The sequence below is a fragment of the Poecilia latipinna genome, unplaced genomic scaffold (assembly GCF_001443285.1).
Source record: "Poecilia latipinna isolate Pla-1442-1.1 unplaced genomic scaffold, P_latipinna-1.0 Scaffold609, whole genome shotgun sequence".
Lineage (NCBI taxonomy): Eukaryota > Metazoa > Chordata > Actinopteri > Cyprinodontiformes > Poeciliidae > Poecilia > Poecilia latipinna.
In genome coordinates, this window is record NW_015113225.1 from 206,567 (window position 1) to 232,127 (window position 25,561).

Consider the following 25,561-nt stretch of genomic DNA (forward strand, 5'->3'; position numbering starts at 1 on the left):
TTTAATTCTTTTGATAATTTTGCAAAAAAAATAAATAAAATAAAATAAAAAATAAATGAATAAGTATCCTGGGTATGAACTGAGGATAAATGTGAACAACAAATTAATTATAAACGGAGGCATATTTTGTCGAAAAATGTTAGTCATTTAAAAATAATGTCAAAAGAACAATTTTAATCTATTTTTCTTTTTTTTTTAGAATGAATTAATTAGTCTGAGATAATAATGAAAAACACATTTATAATTCACAAATTTTTTCCCATTGTTTACATCTTAAAAACTGACTGGAACTTATTTACTGAACATTCTTAATGTATAAATTTACATACATTTTTTCCTCACAAATTGTAAATAAACAGTTTCACTAATTTATTGGTTAAACTCTAACAGTTTGTTTTTCATGCATCACGACCACCCGAGCAGAATTGTTGTCGCCACCCCCCCCATCCTGCCACATATCAAACTACCGGGGCTTGAACCTGACCCCACAGGACCATCTTAGGGCGAGCTTGTCACATTGCATTCCCGCTGGCGCATTGTTGCCTCGAATAACAATCATAAAAAAAAAAAAAAAGGAGTTCATCAGCGCTTTGAGGCAGATAGATAGTGTGGCCGGTGGTTCCAATGCACCTCCTCTGCCCCCTCCCCATCCTCAGCTCCCTGCGGTGCTCCCGGTTTTGGCACGGGAGGGGGACAAAACCCAGGGAAGAGGGGGGCCGCTGTGAATGGCAAAGCACCGAGGAGGCCGAGGGAGAGCAAAAAGGAGGCGGTGTGCCTTTGTAGTCGCGGAGGAATGCGGAAATGTCCCCGCTCCGTGTCAAACCTCTCTGAAGGGGGTCAGGCCACATTCAGCCGGCGTGGGAAAGCCAGCCAAAGACGTAGCTCACACGGGCGTGCGGGGCCGCAGTTGCATGGGCCCATCCGCGGATATGTGCAAGACAAGAAAAGAAGCGAATCCGAATCCAAGAGAGGAGCGTGGTTTTGGAGGGCTATATCACGCGTTTGCCTTTGTCCTATGACCCCCCACCACCACGTCCACCAAACACCCACCAAAGCAATCCTACACACCCCTTTCCCCCTCCACACCTCCTTCCACTCAAGCTGCAAAGAGTGTCTATGCGCAAGTTTTTGTTTTTTTTTTTTTTTTTTTTCTCTCCTCCAGCCCTCCCCTCGCTTGTTTGAGAGTCCTCTGCTGGGGCTGGTGCAGTCTAAGGGATGGGGGGTTAGAGCCAGCGACGTCAACTACCTGTGTGGCCCCCGCATGGAGGAAAGTGGACAGGGATGCGTTTGATGGAGCAGTTTTATGCGAGACTCGAATGCCTCCTCAGCATTTTACTGGGCATGCCGACGTCACGACATTTTACTGACTGCCATAAATAAGGTAAAAATAATAATAATAATAATAGACGTGGATATTTCTGCAGAATTTCTAAAATGAACGGCTGTCTGATGCTAAAAATAAACACTTCACTAACAATAACATCCCAAAGTAGCAAATGCATGTTTACAAATCTGTTATAATTTAGGCCATTTTATATTAGGGTTATATTAGGGTGCGCGCACAGATAAATTAGAAAAAATTCGAGGAAGCAAGGGAAGCTAATGGAAATATGATTAAAACTAAGCAGACACTCTGTTTTATGCATTTAAAGTGGTTTGGAGCTGTAAAAGTGAGTTTTGATGCGTTTTAAATGGACTGTTGCTGTAGGAAGTTAAAACAATGCAGCACGTGCTCACAGTTTGGCTTCTCCTCAAACAGAAACTTTCACGGACGGATATTAAACAGTTATATTTGTGTCCGTTTTTTAACGCTAGACATTCCTGTGTGCTGCACTCGGTCTCTTTTTCTGTGTTTTCCATGTTTTTAATCTGTTTTAAGACGGCAAGTGAACTCACGTGAACAGAAGTTCTGCAACGCTGCACGCGGTGTTAATTGATAAGTGCTCGAGACAGTTTATTTAACGCAAAACTACCTCAATGTGTGAGCTAAAGGTGGCTTATTTAGATTTTTTATTATTATTATTATTATTATTATTATTATTATTTTCTGTTAGTAGGAGGACATGAGTTGTAATGCGTAACAGGAGGAGGAGGAGTGGAAGCTGGGAAACGCAACGGAGAGTCGCTTTTTTTTCTGATAGTCCGAATAAAAACATGATGACAGTCCTGTTAAAGCCCACCTGGAGCTTGATTTCACCAAATGTGACAAAGATGGTCTCTTCCTCCATCTGTGTGTCTCTGTCGTCTAGGCATTGCATGTGCCAACTATATTCTGTGAGTATGCCTTTGTGAAGAAAGCTCGTCACCCTCGCCGGGATTCCCCGTAACATTTTCAACAAGAGACAAGGGAGGAAAAAAAAAACCCAGCAAAAATGGACAAAGAAAGTATTGGTACTCAATACGAGCCTGTGGCCGAGATCGGAGAGGGTGCATACGGGAAAGTGTACAAGGCAAGGGATTTGAAGAACGGGGGACGCTTTGTAGCCCTAAAAAGAGTTCGTGTCCAGACGGAGGAAGAGGGCATGCCTCTCTCAACTATCCGGGAGGTGGCGGTACTGAGGCAGTTGGAGGCCTTTGAGCACCCCAATGTTGTAAGGTGAGTGAGTTGGGGGGGGGGAGAGGGGAAGGCAGAGGTGGGTACCGGTCTGGCTGTTTATTTGTTTGTGTGTGTGTGTGTGTGTGTGTGTGTGTGTGTGTGTGTGTGTTTGCATGTTGTTTTAATAGGGGTCGGGGGTTTAGGGATACCGGGGAGGAAAGTTTGCATGTGAACACTAGACAAACGCTACTTCCTTTTTGATGGTCTCATATGACCTTTGTGGGATGTCTGCGCTGAATGCTATGAAGGAGAAGTCAAACTTTGTCATTTTTCGGTGCAAAAAAAAAAACAGCGAGTTAAATAGCAACATGCATGTGCATCACCGTTCAGATGCATTCATGCCATTTTTTTTTAAATCACAAACACTAATCTATTATATTATACTATTAATATTTTTGGAAGAAATGTAAGTGAGAAATCAAATCAAAGCCACGCATTATCCAGAAGTGAAAGGAAAACAATATGTGGTTCTCTAAGCATTTTGTGAATGCAAATCTGAAAAGTGTGGTATGCATTTGCAGTTGCATTTGCTTCTACCAGCTTTACTCATATATTGAAAAAAATATTGGCTAATCTTCTTTACTAAGACACTCATGAAGATGATAATATTGATTTGCAAGTCTTGCCACATATTCAGGGTGTGTTTAGGTTTGACTTTGAGTCACTCAAAGACATGAATATGTTTGGTTCAGGCATATTCATAACCGAATGTTTTCTATCTTTAACCGTTGTTTTTTTTTTTGTTGTTTTTTTTTGTTCTGTTTTTGTTTTTAATCAATGACAGAAAAATCTGAAGGCCATCTGTCATTTTTGACAGATTAAAATTCACACCCCTGACCACTCGGTCTCAGGTGTGTCCGCAGAGCGAAGATTCAACCTCTATGACAACATCAAAAGCCCCACGAGAAGTCGTCTGTCCAAGGCGAAACTCCAAGACCTTATGAGAGTAGCCTCTGCAGCAATCCTCCTTGAGACATTTGATTATGCACAAGGTGGTGCGCAATTCAGGTCAATGGGGACCAGGAGGAAGTTGTAAGACTGTGCGCTTAGGCCACAGCGGGTCAACTGTTCATATGTTGAGTACAATAACTTAATTTGATTGTTTATAGTTACTGGGACCACAGTAAATGTTTTTTTTTGTTTTTATTTTTTTGTCACTGTGGAGAAAACATTCTTGATGTGCGATGGCGCGACGTGGATTCTCTCTTCAGCTTGTTTGGGTTGAACATTAAACTGGATGAAAACTAATTACTATTGAGCATGTCATTATTATAATTTTAAAAAATTAATAAGTTGAAATATAGGTTATGACAGGATTTTTTGACCCTGTCAATCAAAATGACAGTAAAAAAAGAAAAAAAGTCTTGTGTGACCTCTGCTCTAGGTTTACGTTTAGGGTTGTTGACATGATGGAAGGTGAACCTGCAGCCCAGTTTCAAGTCTTTTGCAATCCTTTACAGATGCTCTTCCTGAACTTTTCTCCTCTTTTCCGCTAACTCTGATCAACATTTCCGTTAACGAAAAGTGTCTCCACAGTATGATGCTGCCAGCCTCACGTTCTGACAGATAGAGCGTTGTATGAAGGTGCAACCTGTTGTAATTTTATTCAGATAAAATTATGCATGCTGTAAGTAGACTCTCTTTACTGATTATGTGACTTCTAAAGGCAATCGGGGAATCAGAGTAAACTTTACACTACGATGCGCCATCTAATCTGCAACTGTTCTGAAAGGTCTACTCTGAATAGAACGTGCTTTTTTCACTTGAAAGTCAAACTATTTTGCAAATACTGACTGTGACTTGACATCAGCTGAAGACTGGATGTTTTCTATTCAGGGGGCAAATTTCCATGTTGTGTGCACTGCTGGTCTCAAGTTTCCATGTCGCACCTTTGTAAATTGGCTGTTAGAACCCCATTTGCATCTTAACTAGTTTTGAAAACCTGTTTGTTGGCACACTCCTCAAACACCTGCATGTTGCCACCGAAAAACCCCTACCATGCTTTTCAGATTTTCTAATTTGGAAAAAACCTTTGAGGCTCTGCAAAATACATCGTTTTGTAAAGCCATCGAAAAGTTCGGGGGTGGGCGGTCATTCATAAAGGTAAAGCCAACGAAGTGGAGAGACGCCAATGGTTTCAAAATTCTATACAACTCCACAGATCCCAGTAATTTGTACAAAATACTAAACATCAAAGTGAAATGACCCGTGTTACAGTAGCTATTTGCATGGATATAACTTTGTCTATTTGCATAAATAAAAAGGAAGTTCGAAGGGGTGAAATGGCGATGCACAGATATAAAAGGAGGGCTCTGAATTGGCAAAGCTGCAAAACAAATTGTTGTTTAACTGATTGTTTCACACCTCCATAGTTTACATCAATAAAACTGTCGTCTTTATGCATACAGACTCCATTCATGTTACTTTTGTAACCTTTTTCTTGAAAAAGTAGCAGCAGTAAACAAAGGATCTGAGCTCTGACTCTGCAAACCTGACTCTAATTGAAATAGATATGATTACTGGAGCGGCACAAGAGCAATTGATCTCTTAGTTTTTTTTGTCTGCTCTCCAAACAGATGTCATTTGCTTTCAGTCTTATATTCGTTCTCATGGCAGTAGTCAGATACTGCGTCATACATTGGCACAGGCCAAGGTCTGACCTTGTGCTTGTTTTATTGTGGAATATTAAGAGCCGTGGGATTGAAGAGGAAGTTCTAAATGAATGTTTCAGAGGCATGGCTGGTGGCCTTGTGCCTCCAACAGTAAATCTCCAGCGTATCCGTAAACATTGGAGGATAATTGTAGGCTTTTATTTTACTAATACCATGGAGGCTTTTTGTCCTATTAGGTCAACAGAGACGCCAAGTGACGTATTTTGTAGTAAATCAGTCAGATTAAGCAACGGCATGTTTCTTCGTCTCTATGCTCAATTATACATTTGACATTTTGTATACCTGTAAAAGATTTTTAAAGGCTTCTCGTGTCCTAACCTGTCAAGATTGTCCCGCAGTTCAGGACTGGAAAAATGCGTTGTGGGGCAAGTGTGGGAGTCCAGGCAAACCCTGGATGTTTGTAATGAGGTCCATTATTTATTCCATATGTTCGGAGTCTGCTGAGAGCTTCCATTGTACTCCAACGACCAAGCTGTGAGGGGTGTTTAACCCCAGCACTACAGAAGGAGTGTGCCTTCCAGAATGACATCATATTCAGCACTAATACCTCGAACAAATCACATCTTTTTTTGGATTCCATCGGTCCCCATGCTCTGATTACGGGACCCATATGTTGCCTTGTTAGATGATGAAGGATTTTGTGTCAGATTCCTTTTAGTTACCAAGTCGGATTGGAAAGCAAATAGAATTCAGTACATTGTTGTGAGATGTCGCAAATGCATCTAATGAATTCAAACGGTAAAATTACATCGTTTATAGTTAGGTAAGGAGTTGCTTTTATTAACTTTTGCCAATTTATAGTTGTCTATAATAATACTATGACACGTACAAATTTATTAGTGTCAACTTTAGTTTATCTCAGTAGTGAGACGCAATAAACCCCAAAATTCAAAGGACAAAATGTGATGAAAGCTTCTAGAAAGAGATAATTGGTTTGAGTTGATCCAAAAACGAAGAGACTACAAGATTATTCCCATCATAGCATATTTTTAATTTTTATGTTTGGCTTATTGCTCATATATGTACCACAAACATCCAGTAATGCCGTTCATTGAGAATTTTTAAGTCTCACTTTTTTCCTCTGCACTAATCCTTAACCGGCTTCGAAATGTTGTTGTTCACTGAATGTCAACAACATTTCAAGATAAAGAAGCAAAATTTAATATAATTTCTTAACACCGCTCAAAAATGATTTCAAATTAGTCACATGTTTAATTAGACTGTTACATTTATCTATGCACCACTATGTCAGATCGGCGCAATCTATTCATATGCACCCTAAATTTATCTTCAGTTACATGCATTCAGATTTGATCCTAGTCACAATGCACTGCAGCTAGATTCGCTTTATGCCAGCTGGTAAAAAGTGATCTTAGTCTCTGCCTTTGCAGCCTCTCTCTATCCTGGTTAAGCATGTGGCGACAGTGAAAAGGAATGTCGCTGTCTTAAAATGATGGAACCTCCAGCAGAACTCAACTCAGTGTGAGCAGACATCTGCTGGGACTGAATGGGGATTTTTACAGACAGATCAGACATTTAAAAGATGGATACGCTGACCTAGCGGTATCTCCTATCTTAAAGAAAAAGCACACAGTTGATGGCAGCAGTGGCTTTGTCGGTGTCTTCATCTCAAAGAGGCAAACAGATGAGCAGAGAAGCAACAACAGTGGTACTTTCAATGCTGTTGTGCAGAAAAGAAAGATGACTTTATCAATGTTGAGTGAAACTATAAGCTACGAGATGTCATATGTGGATCCATCATTCGGTTTTACATCCTCTGTATTGTTGTGGTGCAAGTTTCCAGTTCTGCTGTATCTACAGACAACATGCTTTTCTAGACTACTCAGAGTTTGAGGAGTTGTCATAGTGCTGGGTGAGGAATGCTGTTTATAGACCCCAACCCTTTGAGTTGAACATACTGGGTAGCTTTTTTCTTCTTCTTTTTTTTTTTCCAGCTTCTCATCAAAGCTGGCTTTGGCAGGTCTGCCGACATAATCGGGATTCTTGGCTTAGGCTGGATGTGTAGTAAAAACATATCCAGCCTCGTAACACCGATCTTTAAGGTTGGACAGTTAATATGTTTGCAAAATCACCGCATCGTTATCAGGATCGGTGAAACATGCAACAGAAAGTCAAGATTCAGATAGATCTTTGAAAGATGTTTAAATTAATCTCGACCAATCGGACACCGTTTCTGTCCAGTCACATGACTAGCGCTTTGAACTCTTGGGTTAGCTCCGTGCAGCGAGTTTATTATTGCAGTGAGATACTACTGTCTCATTAATCTCATATTTTGAGGAAAAACTCACTGTGTTGGCAGTGACATGATCAACTGGTCCTTGGCACCGTCGTCCGAAAATCGACTCCTGACGTTAGAACTTAAATTGCATATCTTCCCCACATCCAGGCTGGTTTCTTTACATAAAGCATAAGCCATAACATCTTATAAAGTTTTCTATTATTTTATTGCAGATGTGGTTGAAATATTGGTTGTTTCTGTACTTAATATCTGAAATAATTTGTAAACACAGTGACTCATATAGTCCTTGGCTGTCTGGAGTACTTTGGAAGTTTTTTTTCCCCATGTTTTATTGAATATAGAAAAAATGGATGACAATTTTAATTCCAGATGCTATTACCTGTTCTAATTACTAAAATGTCGTTCATCGATGTAACCTCTTGAATTTATTCCATCCATTCCAGGTCTGACTATTTACTTACATCTACTTCCACTACACTTTCATCATGACTTCAGATCTTGTCAGATTAACCTCTAATTCTGCAGACAATCCCGATACTCTAAATATATGTTTTTAAGGCCTTTATATGCTGCTACCACTCAAGCTGTTTGCTTGAATCCCTGGAAATACTTGTCGAAATTTCCCTTAAATCGAATGATTTTTTTTTTATACTTTAGAAATTGAGATAGACTTTAAGAGTCCATAATAAACACGATTACTTCTGACTTCAAATAATAATTCTCTTCATCTCTAAATGCAAACTCCAGAGAGAAATCAGAGACCTTATAATCTCAGCGTTCATAGATCTTTAAGCGATATCAGTTGTTTGTTTTGTTTTTATTAGTAATTGGAAAATAAAAACTTAGTTGGAATAATAATAAACATAATCATTTATAATACATGTAATAACTTGATAGATGTACCAAAATCTCTTTATCTTTTTATGTATTAAGTGAGATTGTACTTTGATTAGGAGGATTAATTTTTAAGATTGATTTCTTTTAAATAAATAACAAGATTAATATTTAATCTGAGGGATGCTTTAATTATTAATAGTTGAACAAAGCCTGTCAGTGTCTCTTTATTTGTACATCGATTTATCTGTCTGTTCTTGTCGTCCATCCATCTTCCTTTCAGTCTTTGATCTTTGCAGGTTTGATGATTAAATACCGATTACTGTGCTAATATTTTATTGTGAACTCATTTCATCACAAGATTATTTCCTAAAGATGCCAAACTAAGAGTGCCGTTCCCTCCTGCAGCAAACATAATATGATGCTTGCCTCCATCCATTGTATTAAAAACGTAGAAATGTAGAAACCCTGCAAGTAATTAACTTAGAAAGGAAAAAATAAGTTTTCTTTTTAATAAGACAAGCTACTTTTTCAATAATGTGGCCGTCCTTATAGCGGTGGTGGTCAGTGATTATTTTCCCTTTGTTCTCTTGGTGCAGGTTGTTCGACGTCTGCACGGTCTCTCGGACTGACAGAGAAACCAAGCTCACGCTGGTGTTCGAGCATGTGGATCAGGACCTAACCACATACCTGGAGAAGGCTCCTGACCCCGGCGTACCACCTGAGACCATTAAGGTAAACCATCGTCCATTAGAACCTCGTGACATTTGGGCGTGCACCTGTGTCTCGAGAGTACAGTTATACTGATGCCCAATTTAAAGGACTACGCTGTTTCCGTTTGAAGTATAAAAGCAGCTTTGGGCTAATCCCCTGTGGCTGCAGCTCTGGTTGAACACAGCTATGTCTCTTTGGTTCTGAGAATTTTTCTTGACCAAAGTCACAGCAGACATGAAGGACTTCCTTTAACATCAGAAGAGTAGCACATGTGGCAGATGGGCTCCAAATTAGAGGCTCCCTTCAGACTCTATTTTGACCCTGCCCGCCAACTTTCTTACAGATGGAGACAGAACAATTAGAGAACAGTTACTTTTTTACTAAAAAAAAAAAAAAAAAAAAGACCAAATAGATCAGTCAGAATAATGTTTTTATCAGCTGTTTTATTAAACCTACCAGGAGATCTCTGCTCTTTTGTAAAAAAAAAAAAAAAAAAAAAAAACCCACACATTTAAGAGGTTTCCACTTACATTTTGCTGGAAGGTCGGAAGTGAGTTAGCCTCCATCTTGTTTTCTCAATTACTGCCTTCTTTTATTTAGACCTCTCTGACAAGAAAAAAAAAAATCCCCTTTCTCCCTGTTAAACATTCGTTTATCAGGTTTCTCCCCCTGAGGTCTGCTGATGTGCACCAAACAATATTGGAAATGAATATTATTTATGTTTGAATGAAGAGGCCTGGGAAGTGCGGAGTGTCGAATTTAAATTGGAGACTTTCTAGCAGCATAGCAACCGCCGACTGTCACCTGAGGGCCGGGCTTATGTGTGAACGTTTTCTGTCAGCGAGAAATGTTGTTTAAGTGCAGATGATTCAGGTGGCTTGCGCCGGAGGCTTTAACTGAATTTAATCCCGATCGTTGATACGAAGTCTCTTTGGATGTATCGGTTTATTGTTAAGTTTTGTGATCACAATGGCCCTCAGTGTATCTTGGCCTCAATATAAATACCACTGTTCAGTTGGGGGCCTTTTAAATTTCTTGGCGAGCATCACTGAACAAATAGCATAACAGAGACGAAGGATCACACCACACAACTCAGGGATGAAGATGTGGAGATGTTTACGTCAGGGTCAAATTATACAACATTATTAAAAATTTAGAAGCTCTTCGTGAGCATTGGTCAGTCAATCAACTGAAGCTGGAAATAATATGGCACAACTGAAAACCTGGGGTAACTCTGGAGGAGCTGCAGAGATTCACAACTCGGATGAGAGTCTGTTCACAGAACAAATATCAATCATGCATCCCAGAAATCTTGCCATGATGGAAAAAGTGGAGGAAGATTACCATTGTTTGAGAAAAACAACATAAAAGTACTCCCATTTTCATTTTGTAACAAACTATGTAGGGGATACACGACTACCTGAAAAACACAGTTTGCTTGCATAGAAAGTTAATATTGCACATCACCTTAAACATATGATTGTTTTGGTGAAACGAGACGGTGTCAGCTTCTTACTGAGGGTAAAAAGGCTTTCTGCAAAAATTTGAAAACTGTGTAAAGAAATTTGTTTGTTCCAATTATGAACTGAGCACTAACATGCATCGATATGTGCCAGTAAAGTATATTTAACTTTGTGAGTTTAACTTGAACAACGTGGATGTTTTAAACTTGCCTTCTCTCAGGTAATGTATACCCTTACTGTATAACCTTTGCATCAAAGCTCAGTAAGGCAGGAATGCACCTTTGAAGAAACAGTCATAAGATCACTGTGAAGCTGAAAGGAGCACATGTTCCCCGTCCTGAGATGTTACAACAGCACTCATTTAGAAAAGATGCAGATTGGTTTAGGTCTGTATGGTTGCTCTGCGTATGACCATGCAAGCTCACTAAGTTGCTTCTTGAATGTAGTGTTTCTTTATTTTACCACTTGGGGATTTCTGGATCCGAAAGGCACAACAATGTTGTGTCCAAAACCATGTTAGTTTTATCTACAGTTATTTTTAACACTTACTGATCCGTACAGCAGAAAATTTTGCACCATAGACCAAAGTGCTTACAGTTTTTAAGGGACTTGGACAAAAGTTGACTGTTTTGCTTTGAGACCAAAATCTAATCTTCACAATACAATCAACACCAAAAGGGAAGGAAGATGGCACAAGGAAGGAAGGGAAATAAAAAAAAGATTGAATCCTGCCTTTTTTCTTAACCCTATCATTGCAGTCCCCAGCTGCATGGCACGCTGTAGTTTTCCATTTTGTAAAGTTACACATCATCACGTTTAAATTCATGCATGTACTATTTCAGTTTGGGTGAAGTGCAAGAAAGATTTTTCAGCACAGAGGAGCGGTCAGACAACTTGTCTTTGCAGTATGAAGACTCATTGGGCACCCACCTCCTTGTGCTTTCTCCCAGCATCTGTTTATCTGGAGTCTTCAGAAGACAAAAGGACGAGAAGTGTCGGCACATCATAGACAGTCCTGTTATTTCTAGGAGAGTGGACACTGCACACTGACCTGAAAGTGACCCCATTACTCTCTGCCCCCTCCCAAACAACTTTAGTTGCACTTGGCTGTACCATCTGACAACATATTGTTGACTCGGTCGTCCTATTAGTTCCTGTTTGAGTTTCGGTGTTGAATATGCGAACATGTTTTCACTCAACCAAGAAGAAACGCGTTGAGCCAAACGCCCTAAACTAAAAAAAAAAAAAAAAAAAAAAAAAAAACCCCCACATTTTTCCACAAAACCATCCATCCATCCTCCGCAAGAGACACCCCCACATCGGCCCAACTTGTCCACTTCAGCACCCCCCGTCCTCCACCACCCACTCAGACTCAAGACCCACCACATGGTCATTGATGAAAGAGGCCCTCCTCCAGGAATCAAATGAGCTGGAAGGACATCAAGCAGCCGGGTTGCCCCATGCTCGGCTCTCCTCAGCCGGGCCGGCGCTTGGGTCTCGCCCACCCTCCTCGGCTGCCATCGTCCAAGCTTCCACAGCTACACTCTGTGGGCCCGAGAAGGGGGAGGTTAATGAAGCATGGGCAGGGAATTACACTAACGTTAACCGGCAGATGTCCTATATTGTGCCAAACTACAATAAACAATATGGCTGCCTCTGGTACATTTGCATCAGAAAAGGAGGGGACCTCCGAGAGCCATGTTTTGACTGATTCTTGCAGTGGGCTGATTTTATTTTATTTTTTTAAAATGCTGTTCCTGTTTTTATTTATTCAGGGTCTAATGATGCTCCTGTTTTTATTTCCCATTAGCGATGTTTTAGGTCTTAAGCAAAAATCCACATCGGATGAAGCAAATATTTTTTTCTACCTTTAACCGTGCTGTTAGACATAATACCAATAAAAATGCATGTAACCAATATTATACAACGACAGCTTCATTATGTTTTGTTGGGATTTTACATGACAAACCACACAAAGTGGGCAAAGATGCTTACAAAGAAAAATCTGTGAAGCGTTGAATTAATTTGTGCTCGATACTTGCTATTCTGATACCTATTAAAAATGCAACCAGCTGCCTTTTAAGGTCACCTAATTAATAAATTCAGTCCACTCCTGTGCATTTTAATGTGAGCACAACTACAGCTCTGATGCCATCAGAGGTTTTTTAGAGGACATAAATGAACAACCACCGTCATGACGACAAAGGAACACAGCAGACAGGTCAGGAGAGAAAGTTGTGAAAACGTTTAAAGTAAACCAAACTCTAAAACTTTTTTAAAAGATTTGAACATCTCACAAGACTCCAAACGTACCGCCACTTGGTCGTCCATCTAAAACTTGACAGGAGAACATTATGTAGAGAAACATTCAAGAGCTCTTCTTAGCTTAGTCCAGGTGAAAGAATCTGTCCTCTGGATACGTAAAAGTTGTGCAATTCACAGATCTGTCCTTCATGGGAGATTGTCCGAAAGAAAGCAATCACTGAATCAAGGAGGGCCGTTTTGCATGTAGAGAATGCAACCAAACATATTTTTGACTTGCATTATACAAGATTGCAAATTGACACTTCGTCGTCTCATTGTGAACATGCCATCCCACTGTGAAACATGGTGGGGGCATCATCATTATGTGGGGGTTCTTCAGCAGGGGTGGGGAGGCCGGTCACAGGAAGATGGAAGGAGAAATCCTGGGATAAAATTTCTGGGAGGCTACAAAAGACATTTGACTAGGGTCGTTGTTGCAGTTAATTATGCACAACTTTGTTTGTCTATTGCAATATAAAGATGCTAAAAAAAATGCATAGAAGGTTGTGGTTGTAATGGGACAATGTGGAAAAGCTGAAAGGATAGAAATACTTCTGCAAGGCACTGTAAGTGGTTCTTTAAAGAAGGGCAGGAAAACTTGGATTGTTAACATTTCAGAGTCACACTCATGAGATAATTAGTGTTTACGAGGAAATGCTGTTGAAAGGAAGCACGGTGAAATGACTATTTAAAGGAGAGAGGAACTGATGGGTGGGGGAATGCTATTGTGTCAGCCCCCCATGATATGCACGCACACACACGCAAACACGCGTGCACACAAAGTGACCAACTGCCTGCCTCCGTCCTACGGCCCTGTCTGTCTGCTGCCCTTCTCTGTGGGTCATGGCTGGATGGAGATGCAGAAAGGAAGGTCTGTTTTTGCATCCTGTTCTTGGAAGGGGGGCACACACACACACACACACACACACACACACACACACAAACACACACTCACACGCGTGTACACGCCAGCACACAGACCAGTGAAAACACACATACAATAATANAGACATCACACTTTTTTTCCCTGTNTGTTTTTTGTGTATAGCAGCACGTCAATCTTCACATCCAGAGTTGCGTAGTGTGACCAAAACAGCAGCCAGCCCAGTACCATTTGCTGATCATTTTTGCTTGAGTGCGCAGACCCCAGTTCCTTTGACTCACACGCCAGCTGGTGGACTACTGAATAGAGCTGTGGGCTCAGGTCCATGTCACTTGTGGGGTCTTGGTGCTGAGCTTTGAGGTGGTTTACGGGGTGTACATCTGTAGCAAGAATGTGTTTCTTGAAGAAAAGCAGATTACAGAGACTGTGGGAGAGAGAGCGAGAGAGATCAGTTGAACTCTTTGGTTTTGCTTTGTCAAAACTACCTGTAATAACTTATTTGTTTATAGGTGTCGGACCTGTTTGAGAGTATTTCGGTTTCAAAAGGACAAGTCTGAGCTGGTTTCGACACTGTTCATTCGTTTTCACAGCAATTCACTTTGAAAGTTTGTCATGAACGTGCTGCCTACGCTGCAGCCGTTTGAGGTCAGATTTTGGGCATATAAAGAAAGCGAGCACCAATTAACTAAAGAAGGACAGCTGCTTAGTAACAGAGATCTGTGCTTGCACAAAGCAGGGGCCTCTTTCTGACGCTGGTGTATGTGTGTGTGTGTGTGTGTGTCAGTTATCAAACATCTGCCACAGTCGATGAGAAAAGACACGGGCCTCTTCACGTTAACTCTCTCACTCCCAGACTGTCTTAGCTTTTATTTTGAAGTTCACACGTTAAGTTGTTGCCTTTCAGGCCTTTTTTATTGTCGAATACTTTGCTGCGCAGCAGAAACCACACCGCTTCAGAGGGTTTTTGAAGATACCTGTTGCTAGCATTCAAACTGAACAGCTCATCCTGAATCACTCAAACCTGCACATGTAAACAATTATTCAACACCAAACATCTGGTGTGTGCTGTGAACCTTAAACATAGACTAGTATAGTGGTTCTAAAACTTATAATTACCAGTCTAGTACATGCTAACTTTTCTAAGTAACACCACATTGCCGGGTCACGAAAAAGGGAAACATTCAGAGCCTTTGGCACTTCATCTTTTAGAGAAAGAGGCAACAATCCAAGTGGGAAAGGTTAATTTTCCACTAACCATGGCTTTAAATCCAATATGGCTGCCATGCACATAAAACTCAGAGTAAAAAAACTAAAAAAAAAAGTGTCTTTTTTAAATGTTTTATTAAATGTATTTCTGTTTTCAATCAGGATATGATGTACCAGCTGCTTCAGGGGCTGGACTTCCTGCACTCGCACCGAGTGGTTCACCGTGACCTGAAGCCCCAGAATATTCTGGTGACCAGTGGAGGCCAGATCAAGCTGGCAGACTTTGGTTTAGCCCGCATCTACAGCTTCCAGATGGCTCTCACGTCAGTGGTAAGTTTCTTTGGCCTGTCTGAACAGAAATGTTATCGAACCAAGCATTCCAACTGTGCGCTTTCTCTGGTTAGGACTTTAAAATAGGAATGCTCAAGGATACAGAAGTCGTTGCCCTCCAGACTCTGTCAATCTGTGCGCTCGCTTTTTTTTTTGATTGAAAGCAAACACGAAATTGATCTCAAGCTTTAAAATAATAAATATTTACTTTAATATTTGCTTCCACATTCTTAGTCCGTACACTTGACAAAGAGCGTACCCCCTTTTGAGCAACATCTTTTGATGGACAAACATGCACTCCCTTGAACCCCCTCCACATGTGAATTAGAAAATGTCTAATGTGTTAAGGTTGGCACTTCCAGGGCATCAGAGAATAGCGTATAAGAGCTCTGCCAAATGATTGGGTTTCTCTGTGTAAAGTGAGAGTGAGGCACCCCCTCCTCTCTCCCTTTGTGGCCTGCTTCAGCAATCCCTCGGTGGCTGTTGCAAAGAGGGATGGACAGACGAGGAGAGACAAACACCCCTCCCTTCCCACTGTCGGCCCTTTGATGTCTAACTGTTGCACTCGAGGCTCTGATGACCTGATAATATAGAAAGGGACTCTGAAAAGAGTCATTGGAAGAACTTTGAAGGAAGAGAGATGTGACTTTGAAGATGAGTGTGGGCAGCCACAGAAGCTCCTTACCTAAAAAAAAAAAGAAAAAAAAAAAGAAACAGTGTCACTAATTTTATGTCTAACATCAACAAACAATAAAAAAAAACCTCATCTGGTCCTTATTGCAACTCTTCATACAAAGTTGAACATATCTAGATTATCCAGGTTCTTCTAGTTCAACGTCTCAAGCAATTTACATTCAGCGTCTTGCAAAAGCATTTATACCCCTTTAACTTCTTCTCACATTTTATAGAGAAGTTTCAAAGCATTTTATATAATGTATAAAATTTATTACATAGAATTTACCTGTTGCTCTACGTGGCATCCTGAACTCTGTACAACAGGAGCTTTTAAATCAAACGCCACTGGAAACTACTGATGAATAAAAAATGAATCATCATTAGCTCTTTCAACGGGTTAGTGGTTCAAAACACATGACTAACTCAACACCAAGATTATGCTATGGCAATAAAAGATTAATTTATTTTAAGCCTAGTTGTACATTGCTCCTTGGGGCACCAATAAATAATGCAGGACAATACACTGAAACTTCCAAAGCTTCTAGAAAATAAAAATGCTTTCCCCGTTATAGCAGGAAAGAAGGCCTTCTGCCAAATGTTGAGCAGCTGAAGTCCTATGTATGAAAGGGAAACCTGCCAATTTATATCTGCAGTAGTTACTTTTCTCAGTTCTTGTTTGGTGTTTAAAAAAAAGTGACCAGAGTTTCAACACAGAGGCAAACTTTCTTCCACAGTCCAAAACGTTTCTGATAGGTTAATTGATGTCTGTAGGTATGAGTGTGTGTCCGCGTGTGTGTGTGTGTGTTTGTCCTGTGTCTCCGTACAAAGGGGATGGATGGATGGATGGATGGCCCATTTTTTTCACAAAAACCTAAAACGGTGTAAATGCATATTTAACAGTTAAATCAGCATTTAATGTCATTTAGAAAAACATGCAAAGATGAAACTTGCTGATTTGACAAGTTTTCAAAATGTCAGAATCGTTTTAAAGAGACAGTCTCTTTAAAAAAAAAGAGTTATAGTAATAAATCCAGTCAATTATGCAAATAAAAATGTCTCTGAATTATGAAGGGTTTTTTTTTGATTGAGTTAAGGATTTTGTCAGGTATTTCTATAATTTGTCACCATGCTTGATGATTCACAGCTAAGATGCAGGAGAGCACACGGCTTACCATTGAATTTACATATGTGTTACACAATAATCATTGTATCTGTGGTTTCACCAAAGGGTTAAATCTTCATCTGCTTTTTCTATGACTAGACGGGGACACTTTTTGCTGCTGGTTAAACACCTCCCCGGGAATTCACCATCAGATCGAAGTAGCAAGATACCGAGTCCCTAAAACTACTCTCAAACACCACATTGCACTTTTAAATGTGCTTTCACACTCATTCACATACTCATTTCCTTCCTTGGTTTTACAGATTGGGCCACAAAAATGAGATGGATGCGTGTGCGTATGTGCATGGGTGTGTGTGCGTATGCGTGCGTGCGTGCGTGCGTGCGTGCGTGTGTGTGTGTGTGTGTGTGTGTGTGTGTGTGCGTTTGCAGGGCACTGCAACGTGAGCATGGGATCTTTGGTTCCAGATGAATGTTCCTACGTCTGGAATCCCCCTGTCAACCGGACACACACACTCACACACACAAATCTCCATTCACCCGTTCTTTGTTTCCTTTTGCTAATAAAAGCACCTAATCTACACTGCACGCTGTGCAAATGTACACAAATACACACAGAGTTTAAGAGGATCTTCCCCTTTGCCCAACAGACCAGCAGTTACTTATTTAGTCACCTAAAGCCACCGTTACTGGCAGACAGATGGGCTTTGGAGAACTGCTGTTGCTTAAGCGAACTGGGCGATTTTCTCACTTTCAAAGTGATTCATTTAGGGCTTTTAGAATGACAAGATGGCTGAAGGAATCATTTGCATGAAGGTGTCAAAGAGTCCCTCACCCGCTCTTTTAACGTTTTTTTTTTTTTTTTCCAGCGTCACTAACTGAAAGTAGCGCCGTTATGCTTTCTGCTGATGAGATACCAACACTTCTCTTTTTGCAATGCATTAGCTTTCTCACCCAGCCACATGCCTGCTTGTTGAGATGTCATTGACAAAGTGTGTGGTCAGCGTTTGCATGTATGTATTAAAAATGTCGGAGCGGAGTTTTGGTGCTGCCATAGCTTCGGGTGACCTATGGCTCCTCCTGCATCAGTCACCGATCGTGTCATGTTTTCCCCCCCACTCCAATGGGGAGAGGAAAGGAAAGGAAATGGAAGGAAAGGAAAGGAAAGGAAGACCACCCATTGGCTGGTATGAGGTCCAGATTAGGCTGTCCCGACAGTCCCTGTGGGATTGTTGTTTTGTTGCTGTTTTTATGTGTGACCCTATCCTGGCTACAGGCTCTTTGTATGGCTCTGAGTGACGGGCAGAGAAAAGGACTGGATGAGTTAACTGATGCTGGTGTGTTGCTGTGGTTTGGTTTATTTCTTATCGGAGCACTGATATTCAGTTTCCCTTAAAGATTTGCAACGTTTTTCATCTTTTTACAATTGGAGTAAGAAAATCTGTTTCATCTTTGCGCCTTTGATCGAAGCATTACCTAAACGACAACTATGCAGTCGTCTAAGGGTTGTTTTGTCATTGGCCGCAGTATGATTGTTTTGGATCCTTTGGCTCACCTCCAACTAAATTTGTACCTCTGAAGCCGTCCAGTTAAATCCTTGCTCACTCAATTATGTTGCACATGAGTTTGATTAACTTATCTCTCTCAAAACTGTTAAACAGTCATAACAACTACATCAGAAATGATGTTAGACTGAACATTATTCATGTAAATATATTTGTAACATACATTCTGTAATGCTAGTTACAGAATAATCCTTGTTTGTGTATAAAAACTGATAGATTCTTTTGCTGCAGATTTGCAAGATTTTCTCTTATTCAGATTCCATATTATTTTTGTGATGCCTATAAAGTATTAAAGGTTTTAATACTTAAAGGTTTTAAAGTTAAAATCACAAAGGTTCTTTTTTTTTCTTTTTAGTTTTTTTTTAGTGTTTGAAATAAAGAAAATTATATACAGTTTTTTAAATATTTTACAAATCATTCAGATTTTTTTTTAGCTGTATCAGAGTTTTCTCCCCCCCGCCTCCCTCCATTTTGATACCCATAAAATTAAAGTTTCGGACGAGTTTGAAGCAAGAATAGGCTTTCAACATGCCGAGGTGTGAACACCTTATGAAAACGACAAAGAGAGCATTAATCAGAGAGACCCATTAGGCCATGATCATTCCAGAGGAGCTCCATAGATCCACAGCTCAGCTGGGATAATCTGTTGACAGGGGCTATTATTAGCCGTGCTTTCCACAAATCTGACCTTTTATAGCAAAGTGGCCAGTAAAGAAAAGACATTGTGGGAATAACGACACAGGAACTTCCATTTGTAGCTCGCTAAAGATAGCAGAGGTCTCAGTCTTCAGGCAAAACAATGTGCAGGCATCACCCTGAAAGCACCATCATGCAGCCAACATGTTTCATACCTGTGGCAGGCTATGAGAAAGGTATTTTCTTCCACTAGTCATAATTAATAAGAAGATCGCTTGACCAAACTTAAACCCCGGAGGAAATGTAGATCCTACAAAATGCTTGAGACCAGGGTAAAGATTTACCCGCCAGCAGAACAACAAGCCTGAATATGAAGCAGAAGCTACAATTGAATTGCTTAGGTGAAGTCTACCAAATATGTTGCAAATTTAATAGTCTGTTAATGTCAAAAAGATCTGTTCGGGATATTTTTTTTACTATAATATTATATAGAGTGCAAGGAATTAATGCTTGGAATGGCAAAAATATGTCCAGCTTGTGGAATGAAGCTCGACTGCAGTAAATGACAGAGACAACAGAGAATCGCAACCGATGTCCTTATTTTTATATTTTACAACATAATAATTTCACAACTGATCTACTATTTTAATAATTTCACAACTGATCTACTAGTTTAGATCAAAGCATCTTTGTGTGTTAGAATCCCCCAACCATACTCCTTGAAAAGTACCGAATTTTTCGAACTATAAGCCGCTACTTTTTTCCCACGCTTTGAACCATTCGGCGGCTTGTAGCCGGTGCGGCTTTTCTGTGGATTTTTCTTCAACCACCAGGGGGCTCTTTCGCAGGAAGTGAATCATTAGAAGTCAAAATTGGAAATCAAAGAAGAAAGTGCTAATTTTCATTTAGAACAAGCACATGCTAGCAGCAGGAACGACGGAGAAATGTTTTCAAACTCATACCCTCTCATCATGGAAACAACACGAAGAAGTTCATATGATGCCACTTTTAAGTTGCATGTAAGCACGGCGTGAACGACTCCATGGTTCGGCGTTGGAGACGGGGTGCTGTGTCCTTAATAGCAGATTTATTAAAACCGAGAGTGGTGGAGATACCAGCGGCTTATAGCCCGGCGTGGCTTATATACACACGTAAGTTTCCAGTTTTTTTTTTTTTTGTTTTGTTTTGTTTTGTTTTTTTTTAACCTTGTGGTTGCATTGTTCTGTCAGATCAGCATACGTTGTCAGATAGTCATACGCTTAGCTCAGACATGTATACGCAGTCATTACCATATGATTTCATTTAATCAACAACATTGAATCATGACGTAGATCATCATACACTTTGTTATTAACAGCAGTATAACATCCTGACTTAGCGGTTAAGTAGGTTAATGAGTTTTATACGGGCGTGTGTTGTAATTGACTGCAGCTGCAGTCAGACCTGCTTTAAATACACTTTGAAACCACGACAACACATGTATATCTATACAGTTATCAATGAAAACAATTTAATGACTTATTTTCGTCATAACTTGTTGCATATGCTGAACTGACAACTCCACTGATGGTCGGACTTCTTGGGCATGCGCGGGTATGACTGCATGTATGTTATCCTGACAGCGGCTCATAGTGAGGTGCGCTCTATATTTCGGAAAATACAGTACGCAAAAAACCAAGCGGACAGTGCACACTTCATTAAAAAAGGGGAATATAATGGTAATGTAAGCGAAGTAGTAGGTCACCATTTTCACTTGAATCAGTGAGCAGAAAAATAATCAATACGTTTTATAAGGAAGTTAATAAAAAGAAGCTGGGCTCCATTTAGGAAAGCTCTTCCTGTCAGAAGACGTTCAGTTGGGAAAGGAAACATCTATCAGATCTTAAGGTGACACAGGATTAGAGGTCAGGTGAGGTGCTGTGTTCAAAAGATAAACTCCATTATGTTACCGGGGGTCCATCCACACAGTTTAAACACTTGAAACTATTGTGATATGAAGTGGAAGGTCCCATGAATCTCATTAGTTTGCTCTCCCGTGCACATCATGCGCATGTGGTCGCTTGTCAAATTAGATTTGGGAAATCTTGAGGGGAATGCCATCAGTTTTGTGTGTTGGTGATTTTCGTCAGACTCTTATTTATGTTATTTATGTATTCACAGTGAAAAGAATGAAGGGGTTATGTTTCCAGACTAGATAAACTCAGAAAGTTTTTTTTTTTTTTTTGTCTTTCTTCTTCACTCATCTAAAGTCTTATGTGACTCAAAAGCCAAAGGGAATTTCAACACTTTTCAAGCTAAAGCTTTTTGAGCTTTGACTAAAATGAGGCCGACTTAAATGCGATCAAATGAACCATTAATTATCGCTGTTTTTGTAAGCACCGCTCAGATCTGTACTGTCCCACTGCTGATTTCCTGTAAACTTTAGTTGTCTGAGTCTTATGCAGAGGAGTGAAATTGTTACCTGATTAAAGGTATTTTCCCAAAGCTTCCCCCCCCTTTTGGTTCCTTTTGCTCACAGCCCTCCCACTGCTCTTACCAGAATAAGACACCCATATCTCAGACGACATTAAACAAATTGAAACCAGATTTCCTGCCTGCGCTTAAACAGCAGACGGGCTTTTACAACCCAAGAGAGGCAGTCTCACTCTGTGCAGCATAGATTGTTATTTTTGCTCTTACAACATTTACTTGTTTGACTTTGCAGTCGCAGACTGTTGGCTCATTACAGCGGCGCAGATTGATGTGTTCTCACCTGTCCAACGTTACGTTCATCCTAAAAAAAAAAAATTATGCTGTTTAGGAGCATTGTTGTGTCTAGGGTGGTTTTTACGGCTCGTCGCTTTTGCGGTACATTTATCTATCGCCCCTTTAGCTATCAGCGGTTCTGACAGGTGAGAGCGAGTCAAGTCTGCAGCGATGAGCCTGGATAAGCTGGATAGTTGTCCTGATGCTCAGGACGGAGAGGAAGAAAGGAAAGCAGGCAGCAGCAGGGAGACGGAGGTGGGGAAAACCCTTGCACTGCACGCAGAAGAGCACGTGCAGCTCACTCTGGGAATGTTTAGATATCTCCGCAAACGGCTCCATATGGGAAAAAAGGAAAAGTCAATCCTCAGTGCTTTGACTGCAGTCGACTGGAGCAGAGAGAGTGGCCTCGGCTTGACATTAGCAAACACGCGCAAAGTTCACGCACATGTGATCAGACATACTGCGCTTTGCAAAAATATTTCCAAACGCTTGGAAGTTTTAGTGCACATTTGTAGTCACGCACCTTTACCCTGATATCTCCAAATAAAATCCAGTGCAGCCAGTTGTCTTCAGAGTTACATAGTTAATGGTCCAACTGGGTCTGATTTCGTTTCAAACCAGCTTAGGGAGATGCTTGAGTGGTTTAGTTAGCAACTAAACCAAATCTGAGTCTCACACAGCGCCGTTTAGTCCATAGTTAACGCAAAGAGTATGACTCAACTGCAAACCTATATCAGACATTGTTGTCAAAGTATACTTAGAGGACAGGCAGCTAAGATGTGAGATTTGAGCAGCCGAAGAGATTCCCTTGTCAGGTGGGAGCATCTACCGAAGGGTCAAATATTTGCAGCTTGCAGATCTGGCTTCACTGGAAGAGTGGCAAGAGGAAAAGCGCTATTACAAGACAACCAGAGGAGGTGCTGCTTTTTTGAGTCTTTGCATTACATCTCATACCAAATGGACCATCCGCTCTAGAAAACATGGTGGTGGCTGCATCATGCTGCGGGAACGGTTTTTGCAGCTAAAAGCTGTTAAGAGGCTTCAGAGTGGGGTGGAATTTCACCTCACAGCTTACTTCTGAAAAACATTTTTGCTTTGTATAAATTATTAATCTCATTGTTGCTTTATAAATACAGTTTGATTGAATGTTACTCGAGTGTTAAAAGGACCCAGTCAAAGTCCAGTGTGACTGAGCTTCAGTTGTTTTGTGACTGAGGACTGTCATAGATTACCGTCTCTAGGTGTGCAAGGCTGGTGGAGTCATAAAAGACACAAAAGACTTAAAGCTGTAGCAGCAGCCAAAGGAAATGATTCATATTCACTCAGAGGAGCTTGCTAAAAATTCTCACCACACATTTCTGAATTTTAGTTGTAAAGAAAAGCATTTTCTCTCCACTTCATAACCGTGCACCACTTAGTTAGTCTGTCTCTTTAAAGGCTAATAAAATGCAATATTTGTGGTTGTAATGGGGAAAAGTTCAGAGGTGTCAATACTCTTAAAAGGAACTGACGACTCCATTTTTTCTTTTTCTTTTTTTTTTTTATGGAACTTTGCAGTAACACATGTAGTGAATTATGTTACACATAATGCAGCAGCACACCCTTGTGCACGCATCATTTTTTTACAATTCCCTATAACGTGTTCATTGGTCGCGGCGTCCGGGCCGTCCTCCAAGACAGCCGGGGCGCTGCGTCGGTGTGCGTGCGTTGGCGTGTGCACACGGTCACCTGGACGTTACGCAGTCCAGTCTGCACCAGCATCAAGAAAGGGGAATAGGAGGAGGAGAAAAAGAGAAGAAATTACAGCATATATCAGGAATTTTCCAGCTAATGATGTGCGGATGTGGTAGCACCGAGGAGAGAGAGCCACTTACTGTGCTGTCTTTGTTTCATTCGCTGAGGGCCCCGTGCTGCATTCCTGTAAGCTGTGCATACTTTGGCAACAGTTGCAGTGCTCCCCTCTTTCTTTTTTTTTTTTTTTTCCTGTTTTACTGTATACAGTCTGTGTGCTGCTCTTGCACTTTTCCTTCCCAAGCCCCCCCCCCCCCACCCCAGCAACCCCTGGTCTCAATGTATCCCCTCCACCACCCCGCCTCCAATGTTATATTGTCAGTCTTTTTCCTGTCCTGGGGAGGCGACATTATTAGAGCTGTTGATTGTGTTTTTTTTTTTTTTTTGTACAGAACAAGTAAAAGTAAGTGAGGAAAGTGAGCGAGGGGATGAAATAATGGTGTTTACAGCATGGCTGACTGCTGGAGCTTCGGGCCTCTCGGGAGACACAACATCACAGCCTCTGCTCTGCCGTGCGCCGAATTCGGTTTTATGCTTATTATTAGGACATCCGCTTTCCCTCTATGCAGTGTCCGCATTCATGCTTTGTATCCTTCGGAGATTCAGAGGGGAAGGGTTTAATTAGTGATGGATCGCTTTCAGGAATGTCGTCATAAACCAGCTGAGGGGATAAAGGATCACGTTTCCTGAACTTGGGTTTTCCTTTTAGGTAGGGATTGAAACTGACCATGATGTGCCTTGGTCATTTTAACGTCTAGTACATATGAAACTCTTTCTGAGTGTGTGTGTGTGAGTGTGTGGGTCTGTGTCCATTGGTGTTTTTTTTTTCATCCTTTGGTTTCCTCAGGGGGAATGTAAACATGGGCCCCCTGCCAAACTCCACCAACCTCAGCGCTGTGGCCCTTAGCTTCAGTCATCCTAATCACATCAGGTCACTTAAAGCGTCCGTCTTAATAGATCTAAGCTGTAAGTGGGGATAACGTCATGGGGGCCCAAAGTATATGGCTGTCATCATTTTCAACACCTGAAAATCTTTTGGTAGCGATGATTTAATTCCATATGTTCTACTGTTTTACTTTTTTTGCTTTATTAAAATAAAAAAACATTTTTGCTACCTTTTCAACAATTATATATGAGAAGATAAAAGAACCTTTTATTCCAGTGGGAACATTATTTCTTATCTTTACCTATATCTATGTCTATGTCTTATCTATTTTTGCCACTCTATTGCGAAAATAGAGATATTTGAGACAAAGTCCACCTTGTTTCTTATTTAGAACCCAGGTCTCAGACTTTAACAGAAATATTTAAAACATCACTTGAAAGAGTTGGTTTTTTTTTTTTAGGACTTACTTGTTCATTTGGTCATTAAATCATTGCCACTTTTCAACTTCTACTGATCCTCATCTGATCAGGACCGACCTCAAAAGAAAGAGTCTTTAAAAGTTATGCAATTTATTTTCTTCCTTTGGTCTCTCTGCATGCAGATCAAAAGTCTTGACAAATCCAAAAGAAATTGAGGAGTGCTTGAGTGGTTGCTACAATCCTTGATCCAAGGGAGTGTAGAAAATACATTGCAAAAAGAATTTAAAAAAAAAAAGGTCAGACTTTATTAAAGGAAAAAAAAAGGAAGTGCAGATTGATGGTGCAAATAACTTTCATACACTTGCAGATACCACTTGGCAACGAAATACATTCATCCAGGCAAAATAAAAAAGCAGGTGCTCTCCCAAGTCACGTGCGAGCCCTCACACATAACACCAGCCA

General features: G+C 40.6%; 1 protein-coding gene across 2 annotated transcripts in view; it reads left to right on the forward strand.

Annotated features, from left to right (window-relative positions):
* Positions 1–1,145: 1,145 nt before the first annotated feature.
* The window catches only part of cdk6 (cyclin dependent kinase 6), a 45,904-nt gene continuing 21,488 nt past the window's right edge, over positions 1,146–25,561 (forward strand). Inside the window, exons 1-4 of one of the 2 annotated variants that reach the window (XM_015042939.1) lie at positions 1,146–1,381; positions 2,250–2,596; positions 8,962–9,097; positions 15,095–15,262. In XM_015042939.1, the coding sequence (XP_014898425.1) occupies positions 2,373–2,596; positions 8,962–9,097; positions 15,095–15,262 (528 nt within the window). In that variant the 5' untranslated portion in view covers positions 1,146–1,381; positions 2,250–2,372. Of the gene's footprint in view, positions 1,382–2,123; positions 2,597–8,961; positions 9,098–15,094; positions 15,263–25,561 lie in introns of those variants that run through there. The other variant, XM_015042940.1, reaches the window with a different exon arrangement.